The 16820-nt window shown below is 42.3% G+C and overlaps 1 protein-coding gene and 1 pseudogene across 1 annotated transcript; one reads left to right on the top strand and one right to left on the bottom strand.

Annotated features, from left to right (window-relative positions):
- The first annotated feature begins 7105 nt into the window (after positions 1–7105).
- On the top strand, positions 7106–8253 carry LOC139387081 (complement C1q-like protein 3). Its single transcript, XM_071133066.1, has 2 exons — positions 7106–7770; positions 8074–8253. Exons 1-2 carry the CDS (start codon positions 7162–7164, stop codon positions 8251–8253), a joined length of 789 nt encoding a protein of 262 aa, XP_070989167.1. The 5' UTR covers positions 7106–7161.
- A 1882-nt stretch (positions 8254–10135) lies between these two features.
- Positions 10136–16420, bottom strand: LOC139386748 (N-acetyltaurine hydrolase-like; annotated as a pseudogene).
- Between the last annotated feature and the right edge of the window lie 400 nt (positions 16421–16820).

The following is a 16820-nucleotide window of genomic DNA, read 5'->3' as shown; positions in this document are numbered from 1 at the left end:
ATCTCCTCTCACAGCCCTTACAATCTCCCCTCACAGCCCTTACAATCTCCCCTCACAGCCCTTACAATCTTCCCTCAGCCCTTACATCTGCCCTTACAATCTCCCCTCACAGCCCTTACAATCTCACCTCACAGCCCTTACATCTCCTCTCACAGCCCTTACATCTCCCCTCACATCCCTTACATCTCCTCTCACAGCCCTTACATCTCCCCTCACAGCCCCTACAATCTCCCCTCACAGCCCTTACAATCTCACTTCACATCCCTTACATCTCCACTCACAGCCCTTACAATCTCCCCTCACAGCCCTTACATCCCACCTCACAGCCCTTACATCTCCTCTCACAGCCCTTACAATCTCCTATCACAGCCCTTACATCTCCCCTCACAGCCCTTACATCTCCCCTCACAGCCCTTACACCTCCCCTCACATCTCCCCTCACAGCCCTTTCAATCTCCCCTCACAGCCCTTACAATCTCCCCTCACAGCACTTACATCTCCCCTCACAGCCCTTACATCTCCCATCACAGCCCTTACATCTCCCCTCACAGCCCCTTACAGTTCTCACTAATTTAATTGGGTGCGCTTGTTTTACACAGTCACCGTTCTACATCTTCGTTCCCTGAGAGACAGCAAAAATGTTATCTCTTTGTCATTATAGTGGTAACTCCTCTTTCGGATAATAATTCAGATATGAATGATATTCAAGTGGGTGAATAAGTGATTGAAACAATCAAGCCAACAAGTTTGAAACAAATAATTTGAGAGATAGAGACTGAGGGGGACCATCTGTCCAGAAAGCCTTTTCTCCGTGTCCAGCAGATGTCCTGATATTGGATGGTATTTAGCTACATGGTATTAACTCACAAGTGGATAAATGGGGTGTCAACAACATACTAGTATTATTGTTCAAATATGACAAATTCAGTTAAGGATTGATTCCCAGTGAATTGTCTGACCCTTATATCTGACCATAACCTACTTGTCATACTATCTACATGTATACTTTTGAATATTAACATGTAATAACCATGTAATAATGTTAATTTACAGATGAACTTCAAAACATTTTCACAACCACTACCAAACAATTTTATATAGCAATACAAAATTACAGAAATCTCTATATTGCAGGCTCATGAACACAAGAAAACACAAGCTTAACTAGCAATTGTCTCATGATGACACTGTAACGGTTTCTCTGCCTCTACTACTACAGACCTGGCCCAATCTATGATTTCCTCTCCTTTCACTGCATGTTGTCATTTTAGTGCAATTAAAGCGGCGCTAAGATATGTGCTTCCTGTTGCATTGTGGGAACTCAGATCAACTGTTGGACCGAACATTCTCATCTTCAATCAGGGACTCCATTGTTTTCGTACATGCTTATTCAAGGTCATGTGCGACAGATGATAGTGTAGTTTGCTAAGTGTGACTACTGTCAGAGCTGGGACCAAACCAAATGCAGACACCACTCATGTTGCAATCAGAGAGGGTGTGGTGGAGCGATTACTGAACTGAACTGAAGTGTAATGACTTGAAGAGTGAATGAGAGGGGAAAGCAATTAACTTCTGATTGTGATTTGTGTTTTTCCTGTAATTGTTGTGTACTGTATTATTTTTCTCTCTCTCTCTCTCTCTCTCTCTCTCTCTCTCTCTCTCATATATATAGTAAACAAGAATCTGGGACACTCAAATTAGTATGATATGTTACGTTTGGTATGGCATGTATTAATTTGTGGACGTCCATGATGTTACGAATTGCAATTCCTACGTTATGTTGCAAATTTGCTATACGAATGATTAGATAAGAATTCCAATTTGTTGTGGCTAACATTAGCTAGGTGGCTAATGCTAACGTTAGCTAGGTGGCTAATGTTAAGGTTAAGGTTAGGGTTAGGAGTTAACGGAAGAGTTAGCTAATATGCAAAGTAGCTAAAAAGTAGTTGAAAGGTTTCCAATTAGCTAAAATGCTAAAGTTGTCCATGATGAGATTCAAGCACGCAACCTTTGGGTTGCTAGACGTTCGCGTTATACCTCTACACATCCACCACGACCAACCACACTTTTTTTTTAAAAGTAACCTTATTGTCTCATGTAACCACTTGCTGTTTTCCTCCTCTCCTTTCACACTCATTCATAAACCTCTACCATCACACGTTAACATGATAGCACAATGACTCTGCATTTTTGAATAACACATGTATTATTCTACCTAATCTACCTATCATTCTATAATTCCTATCATTCTACCTAATAAAAGGGGTATACAAATATAAAGTGTGAGAGAGCTAGTGGAGATTGGTGGGAGGTGATCTATCTTTTTCTGATCAGGTTTCTCTGTCACTCCAGCAGCACCTCAGAACCTCTCGCAGCCAGAGTAATTAATCAATCTCAGACTGGCCTGATCGATTGGTGTCTCTGTGTTCTCCTGGCGTGTTTACAATCCTCCATCTCATTTGCCACTAAGCTCCTCGCCACCGCTCAATCTCATTGGCAGAGAGTGTGACACCCCGCCCCACTGATGTCACCAGCAAGTGAAGCATGGATCGGTGCCCCTCTAAGAATCCATCCTCTCTTTTTCATTTGGGGGATTTGTTTTTGTCTACCTGTCACATGCCTTTGCAGTTAGGGTGTGCCAGGTCCATTTTACTGTCTGTTTCAGAAGGCCTACTTTAAAGTCGGTGTAGCACCTCATATTCAATGCCAGAATGCATAATCAGCTAAGACCCCAAAATGCATTATCTAAATATATGACCAATAGTAGTAATTTTGCTTTTGAGATGCTTCTATTTCAGTCAGTGATAAGACTTGATAGGTTCTAGAGATGATGTAACCACCATTGATCAGCTAGCTTGGTAAGCTACAGGACACACTTTGGTATAGGACACGCTTTGAGGGGGTGGTGGTGTGGTCACGCTTGCGTCTCCTTCCTGCTGAGTTGAACTGTTATCTATCTGTGCCATTCACTGTTGTATGGAGAGAAAAAGGTTTACAAAGATATTCTGCAGAAAGAGCAGAATGTGTGACAAGCATCATTTGAAACATGCAGCCATCCAACAAACAGGACAGATTATTAATTGATAAAATGACTAATTGAATCAATATCTTAACTTTGACACAGGCATTTGTGTCATTGGCATGAGATTCCTAACGGCCCCTTACGTGAGGAATATATTGTATATTTTGCTATCCAAACATGTGGAATAGTAATGACAAGATTCTTTAGACTACAATGTTATCCACTTGGTAATTCTTATAGGCATATAGAGTTGTATAGACGCAGGCAGCAATGAATATTATTTTGCCACTCTAGTCATGTTATCCACCTGTCATTCATATTTCATGGAACTCTCTCACTAACTGACAAGGAGAAGTTTAGGTGAACTGACAGCGCACCTCATATCTCGTTAGAATACTGAAAAAGTCTTCATTTTGATCAATTGGCTTGATGTTTTATTCATTAATTCTTCGAAGGAGCCCTTCCCCACCACTGTCCCAGGCTAATTGTAAATGAACTGCATATATGCCTGTTTGGCCCTGTCCGGGGGTGTCCTCAGATGGGGCCATAGTGTCTCCTGACCCCTCCTGTCTCAGCCTCCAGTATTTATGCTGCAGTAGTTTATGTGTCGGGGGGGCTAGGGTCAGTTTGTTATATCTGAAGTACTTCTCCTGTCCTATTCGGTGTCCTGTGTGAATCTAAGTGTGCGTTCTCTAATTCTCTCCTTCTCTCTTTCTTTCCCTCTCTCGGAGGACCTGAGCCCTAGGACCATGCCCCAGGACTACCTGACATGATGACTCCTTGCTGTCCCCAGTCCACCTGACCGTGCTGCTGCTCCAGTTTCAACTGTTCTGCCTTATATTATTCGACCATGCTGGTCATTTATGAACATTTGAACATCTTGGCCATGTTCTGTTATAATCTCCACCCGGCACAGCCAGAAGAGGACTGGCCACCCCACATAGCCTGGTTCCTCTCTAGGTTTCTTCGTAGGTTTTGGCCTTTCTAGGGAGTTTTTCCTAGCCACCGTGCTTCTACACCTGCATTGCTTGCTGTTTGGGGTTTTAGGCTGGGTTTCTGTACAACACTTTGAGATATCAGCTGATGTACGAAGGGCTATATAAATAAATTTGATTTGATTTTGATTTGATATTGCAAAATCTGAAGTCTCCAAGCAACCTGTCAAAGCTTAGCATTAAGCCTCGTTTTTATATCTTACCCACTGAATCTTTTATATTCTACAGCAAAGGGGTTCTTATGAACTGAACAACATTCTGGGTTGGATACCTTCAGACACACATAGCATATTCACATGACATACTGTATATACATTCTTGCATATAGATGTACATGTACATACATAACACACACACGTGAGCACGTGTCCACACACCCACATATGGAGGCTGAGTCAGTGAACACTTGTTGCAGGCTGGTCTCTTCCCCCCCGTGCTGGCATGGGCCTTCTGTGATTCAGTGTGACTAAAAGATCATGAGTTTAAATTAGACCACAGTAGGCTACTATATCACTACAATGTCACTGTGATGTACTGTAATGCAGACCTGGGATAACTGTAGTTTCAAGTATTCTTTTTGGAAAGTAACTATTTTCCAGGGTAACAAATAGTTACTTTGGAGGTGACCACAACTATTCGAATACAGATCCCAAAAAATTACTACTTTTCAAAACTATTTGAATACAGATCTGAGAAATCAACTACTTAAAAAAAAAAAAAAACTATTTGAATACAGATCTCAGGAAGTGATTACTTTTCTGAAACTATTGGATTGGCAGCTTTTAACTAATGGCAGGGCTAAATCTGGAACTACATCAGATAACATACAATCTCCTATACTATTCCAATCTCTCTGACAGTTATATTTCATCTACACAATACATTTATATCTGAAAATCTCTAAATGTCCATTCTCCTGAATGTCCATTGCCCGAGGTGTATTTAATCAAGTCAAACCAATTAACCAATTATATTTTGTACAGATAAGTATAAATAAGTTGTGACACATAACTACCGTAAGAGTCTTTCAACATGCCACTGAAAAGGTTGAATCTGAAATAAATTGTATGATATCTGAAAATACTGCAGAGGGAGGTGGTATCTGAGGGTAAGTGTTCTTGTTTCAAACACACACCATCTTTAAAGGGATAGTTTACTCAGAATACAAACTAACATGATTTTGAACCTACCTTAGCTGTAGTTGACTCAAGAAGGCAGTTTTGGGATATTTTTTTTCCTTTCAACACTTAACAACCATATTTTCTTACCGTTAGCATTCTCCTTAACACTTAACATTAAATTGTTCTTGTGCCTGTTATCAAACTGTAATTACTTTTGGAGCAAGATTTTATTAGCATGTTGTTACATAATAGTTTGGTAATTGCATAGAAATGAGCTGTGAGTTTTTGTAACTACTGTACACAAGAGGAATAGTGACTGTTCCTTATTCTACTTATGTAATAACTCCATTATTATGCAGTCATAAAACATTTTCCAAAGTCCTATGTAACCACAATGTTGTTATTGTAATATTCACTAAGTTACTACACATGTACAAGAACTGTCAAGTGTTACTGGATATGTCACTCATTATGAACCTATTAGTAATTTTGTTAGTCTACTCTAATGTCGACATGATTCCATGTCCCTCATGTATTTAATTCTAGGCTAAAGGCTATGTTAAGATTAATATCTAAGAGCCTTCCAACCCATGTGCTTATGCTAATATACAGTATTTAGACTAATTCAACTAACTGTTGACGTTTTTGGTTCTTCATTAAATATTTGGCAGCCATCAAGTAAATATTTTTTTATTATTTGGTTTTCTGAGAGGTATCCAAAATCGTTACTATTTTAAGAGACCTGTATTTGAATATCAAAGAAAATAGTTGCCTTTTAGTTCAAATGCTATATAAATTCGACTACCTTGAGTATTCGAAAAGTTGGTATTTTCAAATAAACTACAAAATACAACTATTTTCTGCCCAAGTCTGCAGTAATGTACACAACTACAGTGAAGAAACAAACAACTTCTATCAGTACAGTTTTACCTTATCAATATTACCCTACTGCATTGTTGTTGCATTGCCGTTCTTCCCAAAATATGTCTTTCCTCTGCCTCTCCGCAGCCACACCACCCATGGTAACCCATGGCAACATCCTAACGTCATCCCTCCCCGACTGCACCAATTAGCTCTTCATCAGTCAAACAACACTCCGACACACCTTCTGTGGTTCTAAAGTTACCTCACATCCATGCCATGGGATCTTTAATTACCACGGTGAGATAGGACATCGGTTTAACCTCTCGCCCTAAGACTGAATCTGACATCTGAACCTCAAAAAATTAAATGTCTCTCAGTTGATTGCGTCATCATTCCGAGGTAGCCTGTCATTTCATCTTTCAATGTATATGGGGTCATACACCCACCCCCCACCCAATGCCCTCTGTCTCTATGACTTTATTGATTTCCTCCAGAATGATTAATTGGACACAGGGGGACCTGAGGTGTGACCAGGTACCAATTGTACAGCCGATGTCCTCTGTGGCCATCCAGAAAGGCCATTCTACAAACAACATGACTCTGTTAGTGGACATTCAAATATGAGACTGCAGCCCCCCCCCCCCCCCCCCCCCCCCCCTGAGTACCTTTCCCTTAACATCCATCTGATATCAGAGCTAGCCTCCTCCCCTCTCCAAACATTCACGAAAAGGTAATCACTGTGACCATCTCGAAGACATCGTAGCATGGTGGCAGGTGAACTTGTATGTGTATGCTTTATCCCAATTGGCGCAAAAGCGTAGGCAGAAAGTGGATGCTACATCTATAAACTATTGCGAGTGTTAGTTTAATACAAATGAAAGGCTCCAATGTGATGTTATTGAGCCATACCAGTGCGGAAAGGAGAAAAAATAATGGACTTTGTGGGGCGTAAAAGTTGAATTTATCAATACCATTTCAAGACAAGGACGCGGGATAACATTTCAATAGCCTGCCTTGTATAGATTACGCACACACATTTATTCGTTATTTTCTGATCGTTAAAGTGCACCGGCAACAAGAATCCCTCTCATCCGGCAAGATTTCGTCCAGAAGCAGACTGGAAGACCGTCCACTTCGGAGGTTGGCCGGTAGGACGCGGATGATCGCCACAGGTGTTTGTGGAGTAGTCATGGTGCTAGTGTTGGTTATCCTGATTCCGGTGCTGGTCAACTCCGCCGGCATATCCGCGCGCTACGAAATGCTCGGATCCTGTCAGATGGTGTGTGATCCCCACGGGACCAAGTCCACGGCCACGGACAAAGCCAATACCATCAGAGACAGCCGCTTGGTCCAGTCTCTACCAACCTTAATCCAAGGTCCAAAAGGGGAGCCCGGACGCACAGGAAGAATTGGCCCTAGGGGTCCTCTTGGTGAGCCAGGACCACCCGGACCTGCCGGCCCGCCTGGGGAGAGAGGAGGGCCCGGTCCACCAGGACTACCCGGAACGCCCGGAGCCACAGGTGCCATAAGCGCAGCCACATACAACACGTTTCCAAAGATAGCGTTCTACGCCGGACTGAAAAAACAGCATGAGGGCTACGAAGTGCTGAAATTTGACGACGTAGTCACCAACCTTGGCAACCACTACGACCCTACGACGGGGAAATTCACCTGCTCGATACCGGGCATCTACTTCTTCGTTTACCATGTGCTGATGCGAGGCGGGGATGGCACCAGTATGTGGGCTGATCTTTGTAAGAACAACCAGGTGAGACATATACTGACTTGTTCAATCAAATGAAACTGAAACATAACACTTCTTTCTCATCTATAATATGCAACTGTTGATTAGGATTCAAAACATAAAACAGCTTAGACTACAATTTTACGCACCGCTTTCATCAAAGCGTCGCTGTCAGTGGTGTTGAAGTTCCCGCTCTACGCCCCTTTCATTACTGAAACTCCAGTTCACTAACATGACCAAATGATACTGCATTGATTGTTGTGTTAACGGAACATAAATAAAAACATGGTATCAGAAAGATTGGTGACTAATAACAATGCTCTCCAGGTGCGAGCGAGCGCTATCGCCCAAGACGCCGATCAGAACTACGATTATGCCAGCAACAGTGTTGTCCTGCATCTCGAGCCCGGCGATGAGATCTACATCAAGCTGGACGGGGGCAAGGCGCACGGGGGCAACAACAACAAGTACAGCACCTTCTCCGGATTCATTGTCTACGCCGATTAACAGAACACCATATATTCTACTAGGCTGTTCACTGCACCTTCATCTGCTATTATTCTCTCCTTTGGATTGGCTACACCGCTGTCGTTTAGAAGACATGTGGTTACAGAGAGACAGGGGGATCTTGACGCAGAAGTGAACATTAACACGCTTAAATAGACCTTTCATTTCGTGCGTAAAACCCCAATTATGCAATGCCCAGTGATGAACTTGCAAACGTGGAAACATGGAAGGAGATGAGTCAAAGTTGCATGTGTATAAGCCCATATTATGTACAACAGGTTAAACAGGAATGGTGTTAATGCTTCATTGCTTTTGCAATTGGGTCAATTAATTAATGTTTCAAATGGTCTTGTAACGCATCTCAGTTCATGTTAGAGTCTATGGAATAGGAAAACATAGGCAACGCATATAGGTGATTAAAAGTGTACTGCAGGAAGTAATGATTGGTGTGTTTCTGTCTGCATCTTCTTACTTTAGTTGGGTTACTTACTGCAGTGTTGTTCTGACCATTACTAGTGTTTTATCAGACTACTGCATGAGTGTAAAATAGCTATCATGATCATAATGTATATATATGCCTTCTGTCCAATTCAACTTTTTCTGAAGAAGGAATTAAGTGCTCAGTGCTTGACTAAGATTGATTAGGCCTACAGCAAGTTTTTGATATGGAAACATTATCTGGAAGAAAAACATGCCATCAGAGAAAATAAATCCAACTATTTTAATGATTTCTGCACAGTATTCCTGTTCTACAAACAGCAACAAATCAAAAAGTAAATTATAATTTAAACAGAGCATTGGAAATAGAAAAATATTCCGTGGTCACATTTTTCCTCTGAATGTTCCATTTGGTGATGTATCAGAACACAGGAGACGTTCCTACTGTACCTGCACTTCCTAACTTTTTTATCCTATCACACACTGTCCTGAAGTGACATAATGGTTATGTATTGTCTGCTGTGATGTCATTGATCATGTGGTGAAGTCACTCTGTGATGCCACCTGTTCCCAGAAGGAGAGACCATGTCCTTCAGGATGACCTACCGTCCAACCAGCTCCCTCCCATAGCCACTCCACCATGTGACATCACAACAACTCATCTAACAAGCTTTGAATGCCCAGTATATTGATTAAGAAAACTTTGAAAGAGTTAGCTCTGTCAGTGCCCTTTTGGTACCCTAGTCTTTATTAGCCATACAAAAATATCAAATGGGGAATACACATTTATTAATGCTACTACTTATCAAAGACTGTTTGTGAAATGTCATTACTACTGACAAAGCTGTTACTGCTTTCAATAAAACTAATCAGCACAATATTTACAAGTAAAGCACCATGTGCAGACCATGTCCTTGAGTTTGATTGGACAGAAATTGTGGCTTTGTCTTTTTAAATTACATTGGGCTTCTGTGTTGCTGCCGCATTTACATTTAGTCTTCCATTTCTTTTCAAACTGAGAATTTTGGATGGAAATTAGGCCTTTTGTGCGACTAAGGCTATAGTATTGAGGATCACTCTACAAAGCAGATGGTTTTGTTTTTTTGCTTACAGTATTAATGATTAATTACAAACATTACTTGAAGCTTTGATTCAGTCATAGCTCTTATGTGAAATAAATTGAATAATTTCCTCACTCAGCTGTCAGAAGGTTCAACAATTCAATTTTTTCCCATGTTTACTTCTCCATAATACATTTCAATTCAGTACATCACAGCGAAGTAGCAATAATAAAAAGTGTCAACTTCTGACGTCAATTTTGTTTGGTGATTTGCAAGTAATAACAAACGTATAAAAACATTTTTTACTGTGTTCAATAGCTGATACAAAAGACAAAGGCCTACGGAGCAGGCTTCCTCTGTCTGGGTGATCTGATTCTGATCCTTCATTTGAATGTGAGCCAGTGTTTAGAGTTTTCTATGAGGGCCTTGTCCACCTGGGTCTGGTTGATCACTCTGCTCAGCATCTTGGCCACAATGTTCTTCAGGATGTGTGAGTAGTCCTGGCCTCCGTACTTGTTGAGACGGTTCTTGGTGTGGATGTCATGGGCGATGACAATGTTGTCCTCATAACCTTCCTGGACCAGGAACGCCACACTGGAGAGATGGAGGTCCACACTCGCACATGAACACACAACGAAACAGATACATGGGTGTTATTTTGCTGTTTACATTTTGTAAAGTATTGTGAAGTAGATAGAGACAACCACATAGACATTGTTAGGCTGTTGGTTGTCTAGTGCAGGATGTATGGTCTTCATTTGATCACCCTTTAGTTGCAGGAAATGCAAACCTGTAGTGTAGTTGAGATTTTAAAATGCTTCTAAAGTTAGTAATTTCAATTTATAACTTTCAGACTTGATTTGTCCTAACTAAACATGAATCAACCTCTACATAAATGTCCATAAATTATAATCCACACAATAATTCACATTTCCTGTTCCTGCAGGATTATGTTCATGCTGTGGGAAACAGTGTTAAATTAAGATCCTAAATCTGTAGGTAGTTTGGTAGCAACATAAAGAGTTCTCACAGTTTGACTCTCTGGCTGTCACTGGGCATATCCACCTCCAGGTTATAGGCATAGTTCAGCATCTCTGTTCCAAACAGGTTGTACTCCAGGTTATAGGCATAGTTCAGCATCTCTGTTCCAAATAGGTTGTACTCCAGGTTATAGGCATAGTTCAGCATCTCTGTTCCAAACAGGTTGTACTCCAGGTTATAGACATAGTTCAGCATCTCTGTTCCAAACAGGTTGTACTCCAGGTTATAGGCATAGTTCAGCATCTCTGTTCCAAACAGGTTGTACCTCAGGTTATAGGCATAGTTCAGCATCTCTGTTCCAAACAGGTTGTACTCCAGGTTATAGGCATAGTTCAGCATCTCTGTTCCAAACAGGTTGTACTCCAGGTTATAGGCATAGTTCAGCATCTCTGTTCCAAACAGGTTGTACTCCAGGTTATAGGCATAGTTCAGCATCTCTGTTCCAAACAGGTTGTACTCCAGGTTATAGGCATAGTTCAGCATCTCTGTTCCAAACAGGTTGTACTCCAGGTTATAGGCATAGTTCAACATCTCTGTTCCAAACAGGTTGTACTCCAGGTTATAGGCATAGTTCAGCATTTCTGTTCCAAACAGGTTGTACTCCAGGTTATAGGCATAGTTCAGCATCTCTGTTCCAAACAGGTTGTACTCCAGGTTATAGGCATAGTTCAGCATCTCTGTTCCAAACAGGTTGTACTCCAGGTTATAGGCATAGTTCAGCATCTCTGTTCCAAACAGGTTGTACTCCAGGTTATAGGCATAGTTCAGCATCTCTGTTCCAAACAGGTTGTACTCCAGGTTATAGGCATAGTTCAGCATCTCTGTTCCAAACAGGTTGTACTCCAGGTTATTCCTCATTTTAGCAAACTCCAACAGCTCTCCATTGTCAAATATGGTTCTGTGTTAGAAAACCCCCACTATAAATAATTTACAGTCCCGCATCACAGATGCTACTGTACCGTTGTCTTCAGCAGATGAAAATACTCCACAATAAGCATTATTACCTTGCTGAACATAACAGGTATATAGAAGCTTGATTTATAAGTATAATAGTTTATACCATATTATAAACCCATGTAGGGCCCATAGTTTTTCCAGACCAGGAAAAACTCTTAGCCATAGCCATATCATAAGTCCTGTCACCCCCTCCATATCCAGTCCAGTCTGGGTCCTGAGAACCCTCACCTGTCCAGGTGTGGCATGACGGTCTTGCTGATGTCTTCTCCAGCCTCCTGCAGGAGGCAGACTATCTCAGTGGGGCGCCAGGGTTCCAGCCCAGGTGGAGGATGACTGGGCAGCCCAGCTCGATATGAGCGTGTGCAGTGGCCTGCATCAACTTCTTCTCACTGTCCATGATTGGTCAGCTGCAGCCAATCTCTGTCCCGTCCACCCTCTGGAGCACCTCGCTGACGATGATGTCTGTGAGCTGGACAGAGACATCCGGTGTTATACCTCATTCACATTAACCATAGGCACTCCATTACATTGCGCCGGATGTAATTCATTTCAATGGGGTCGTCCACAGCACATTGGACTTGTAACACCCCCTTGTGCAAAGTTGTAATTTTTCAAAACTTCGTCATCTTCAGTCCAGCTAGAGTTTGTTGAAGAACAGGAAGTGACCAAACCACAGAAGTTAGATTAAATATGTGGTTTTCAGTGATGGCTTTATAGGATACAGTAGCTAGCAACTTGTAAGCAATGACCCATTCCTATAAGTGAGTACTATTTTAATAGTAATGTTAATAGTAAGTTTACTATTAAAATAGTAATACTACCACCCCAAAGCCGTAAACACGGGCACCCTCATAAATATCATCCTAACCAACATGCCCTCTAAATACACCTCTGCTGTTTTCAACCAAGATCTCAGCGATCACTGCCTCATTGCCTGCATCCGTAATGGGTCAGCGGTCAAACGACCTCCACTCATCACTGTCAAACGCTCCCTGAAACACTTCAGCGAGCAGGCCTTTCTAATCGACCTGGCCGGGGTATCCTGGAAGGATATTGATCTCATCCCGTCAGTAGAGGATGCCTGGTTATTTAAAAAAAAATGCCTTCCTCACCATCTTAAATATGCATGCCCCATTCAAGAAATTTAGAACCAGGAACAGATATAGCCCTTGGTTCTCTCCAGACCTGACTGCCCTTAACCAACACAAAAACATCCTATGGCGTTCTGCATTAGCATCGAAAAGCCCCCGTGATATGCAACTTTTCAGGGAAGCTAGAAACCAATATACACAGAAAGTTGGAAAAGCCAAGGATAGCTTTTTCAAGCAGAAATTAGCTTCCTGCAACACAAACTAAAAAAAGCTCTGGGACACTGTAAAGTTCATGGAGAATAAGAACACCTCCTCCCAGCTGCCCACTGCACTGAGGATAGGAAACACTGTCACCACCGATAAATCCACTATAACTGAGAATTTAAATAAGCATTTTTCTACGGCTGGCCATGGTTTCCACCTGGCTACCCCTACCCCGGGCAACAGCACTGCACCCCCCATAGCAACTCGCCCAAGGCTTCTCCACTTCTCCTTCTCCCAATTCCAGTCAGCTGATGTTCTGAAAGAGCTGCAAAATCTGGACCCCTACAAATTTCTAAGGTCTTCGAAAGCCAAGTCAACAAACAGATTACCGACCATTTCGAATCCCACCATAACTTCTCCGCTATGCAATCTGGTTCAGAGCTGGTCATGGGTGCACCTCAGCCACGCTCAAGGTCCTAAACGATATCTTAACCACCATCGATAAGAAACAATACTGTGCAGCCGTACTCATTGACCTGGCCAAGGCTTTCGACTCTGTCAATCACCACATCCTCATCGGGAGACTCGATAGCCTTGGTTTCTCAAATGATTGCCTCGCCTGGTTCACCAACTACTTCTCTGATAGAATTCAGTGAGTATAATCGGAGGGCCTCTGGCAGTCTATGGGGGTCTATGGGGGTGCCACAGGGTTCAATTCTTGGACTGACTCTCTTCTCTGTATACATCAATGATGTCGCTCTTGCTGCTGGTGAGTCTCTGATCCACCTCTACGCAGACGACACCATTCTGTAAACTTCTGGCCCTTCTTTGGACACTGTGTTAACAACCCTCCAGACGAGCTTCAATGCCATACAAATCCCCTTTACGTAGCCTCCAATTGCTCTTAAATACAAGTAAAACTAAATGCATGCTCTTCAACTGATCGCTGCCTGCACCTGCCCACCCGCCCGTCCATCATCACTACTCTGGACGGTTCTGACATAGAATATGTGGACAACTACAAATACCTAGGTGTCTGGTTAGACTGTAAACTCTCCTTCCAGACTCACATCAAACATCTCCAATCCAAAGTTAAATCTAGAATTGGCTTCCTATTTCGCAACAAAGCATCCTTCACTCATGCTGCCAAACATACCATTGAAAACTGACCATCCTACCGATCCTGGACTTTAGCGATGTCATTTACAAAATAGCCTCCAATACCCTACTCAATAATTTTGGATGCAGTCTATCAGAGTGCCCTCCGTTTTGTCACCAAAGCCCCATATACTACCCTCTACTGCGACCTGTACGGTCTCGTTGGCTGGCCCTCGCTTCATACTCGTCGCCAAATCCACTGGCTCCAGGTCATCTACAAGACCCTGCTAGGTAAAGTCCCCCCTTATCTCAGCTCGCTGGTCACCATAGCAGCACCCACCTGTAGCACGCGCTCCAGCAGGTATATCTCTCTGGTCACCCCCAAAACCAATTCTTCCTTTGGCCGCCTCTCCTTCCAGTTTTCTGCTGTCAATGACTGGGACGAACTACAAAAATCTCTGAAACTGGAAACACTTATCTCCCTCACTAGCTTTAAGCACCAACTGTCAGAGCAGCTCACAGATTACTGCACCTGTACATAGCCCACCTATAATTTAGCCCAAACAACTACCTCTCCCCCTACTGTATTTATTTATTTTGCTCATTTGCACCCTATTTTCTCTCTCTACATTGCACATTCTTCCACTGCAAATCTACCATTCCAATGTTTTACTTGCTCTATTTTATTTACTTTGCCACCATGGCCTTTTTTTGCCTTTACCTCCCTTATCTCACCTCACTTGCTCACATTGTATATAGACTTATTTTTCTACTGTACTATTGACTGCATGTTTGTTTTACTCCATGCGTAACTGTGTTGTTGTATGTGTCAAACTGCTTTGCTTTATCTTGGCCAGGTCTGTCACGTTCTGACCTTAGTTCCTTTTTTATGTCTTTGTGTTAGGTTGGTCAGGGCGTGAGTTGGTGTAGTCCTTTTTCTATGTTGTTATATTTCTATGTGTTTGGCCTAGTATGGTTCTCAATCAGAGGCAGGTGTCGTTCGCTGTCTCTGATTGAGAATCATACTTAGGTAGCCTGTTTTCCCCATTTTGGTTGTGGGTGTTTAATTTCTGTTTAGTGTCTGTTCAGCTGGCTGAACTGTTTTGTTTTCTCTTCGTGTTACGTGTTGAGACGTTGGGGTTGTTAGTGCTCCGGACCGTGTACCCTGTGTTTTGGGTTGGTTAGTATTTTCACACCCTGTGTTTTGGGCATTGTATTTTGGTGCCATATTAAAGTGCACTTTTCCCTGTGGAACTTTCTGCTCTCTGCGCCTGATTCTTATCTCACACATCCAGTCCCTCGTGACAAGGTCGCAATTGTAAATGAGAAATTGTTCTCAACTTGCCTACATGGTTAAATAAAGGAGAAATAAAAAAATATATAAAAAAATACACATTGGCTGTTAAGCCTCCCGTTTAGGTTTATTGTGATGATAATCTTGTTTGTTTTTGATGGTGATAAGAATTAACAAAAATTCAGGAGAGAGGACCAGACTTGAATGCAACATTTGAACTACTGTAGTTTCCTTGAATGCAGCTCCCTACTAACTTAACAAGCACCAGATGTTACTAACTGCCAATCAGTTTACAAGCCTTTTGCAACACTTTAACTAGTTGCCGTGAACACAGCTCCTCAACAGCATTTGTTGCAACACATTGCAGATCTGCCTTCACACCTGTCCTCACTCTTCTTAATCACCACCCTACTTAAACCTGACCCAACTAACAGTCATCCTCTGTCTTCTGCAGTGCAAGTTGCGTTGCACGACACTGTGCACTACTAGCCTCATCAAGTTTTGCATCCCCTTCTATCTATTATCTCCTGGGGGGATTGCCATCCTCACAGTAGTCTATCTAACTATTAGACAATGGACACAAACTGGCCATAACTCCTTCAGGTGGGAGACAGCTGACCAAAGCCAATTGGAAGTGTCTTACTGAGACACCGTCTCCTACAAATAGGCCAGTACACATCAGACACAAACTATATATACTACACCATAAACCTTCCCAACCGTCATCTTCCTGGTGTCCTCAGAGTGGGTGCCATCCACATAGTACCCTGCCCCTTCTATGATGTGTACACCTGTACCTTGGACAGCTGTTTGAGGAAGAGCAGGTCCCTGGCAATACTCTGGGTAGTGTTTTCTCGGATGGTTCCTGTTCCTGCCTTTTGGTACTCACAAAACACTTCCCGCACAGCACTGGTCTCCTGCAACAGAAGCAGGTTCTCATGGCTAAAGAAGAAGATGATGAAGAAGAATACTTTATTGTCCATTGTCACAGAGATTTAACAGGTTCTAGACTGACTGCTGTGTGGATTATAGACTACCCGTGTAAGAGTTCTAGAAAACTTCCAACTGCATTGGTTCTAGACTACCTGCTGTAAGGGTTTTAGACTACCTGCTATAACAGGTTTAAGACTACCTGCTGTAAAGATTCTAGACTACCTGCTGTAAGGGTTTTAGACTACCTGCTGTAAGGGTTTTAGACTACCTGCTGTAAGGGTTTTAGACTACCTGCTGTAAAGATTCTAGACTACCTGCTATAACAGGTTTTAGACTACCTGCTGTAAGGGTTTTAGACTACCTGCTGTAAGGGTTGTAGACTACCTGCTATAACAGGTTCTATACTACCTGCTGTAAGGGTTTTAGACTACCTGCTATAACAGGTTCTAT

Source organism: Oncorhynchus clarkii, chromosome 28 (assembly GCF_045791955.1).
Source record: "Oncorhynchus clarkii lewisi isolate Uvic-CL-2024 chromosome 28, UVic_Ocla_1.0, whole genome shotgun sequence".
NCBI lineage: Eukaryota > Metazoa > Chordata > Actinopteri > Salmoniformes > Salmonidae > Oncorhynchus > Oncorhynchus clarkii.
Note: the sequence above shows the minus strand (reverse complement) of the source record. Positions and strands in the feature narration are given on the sequence as shown.

Coding starts and splice junctions, on each gene's coding strand:
- LOC139387081 (XM_071133066.1), top strand. CDS start 7,162: ATGATCGCCACAGGTGTTTGTGGAGTAGTCATGGTGCTAGTGTTGGTT. Junction 7,771..8,073: donor ATCTTTGTAAGAACAACCAG/GTGAGACATATA, acceptor AATGCTCTCCAG/GTGCGAGCGAGCGCTATCGC.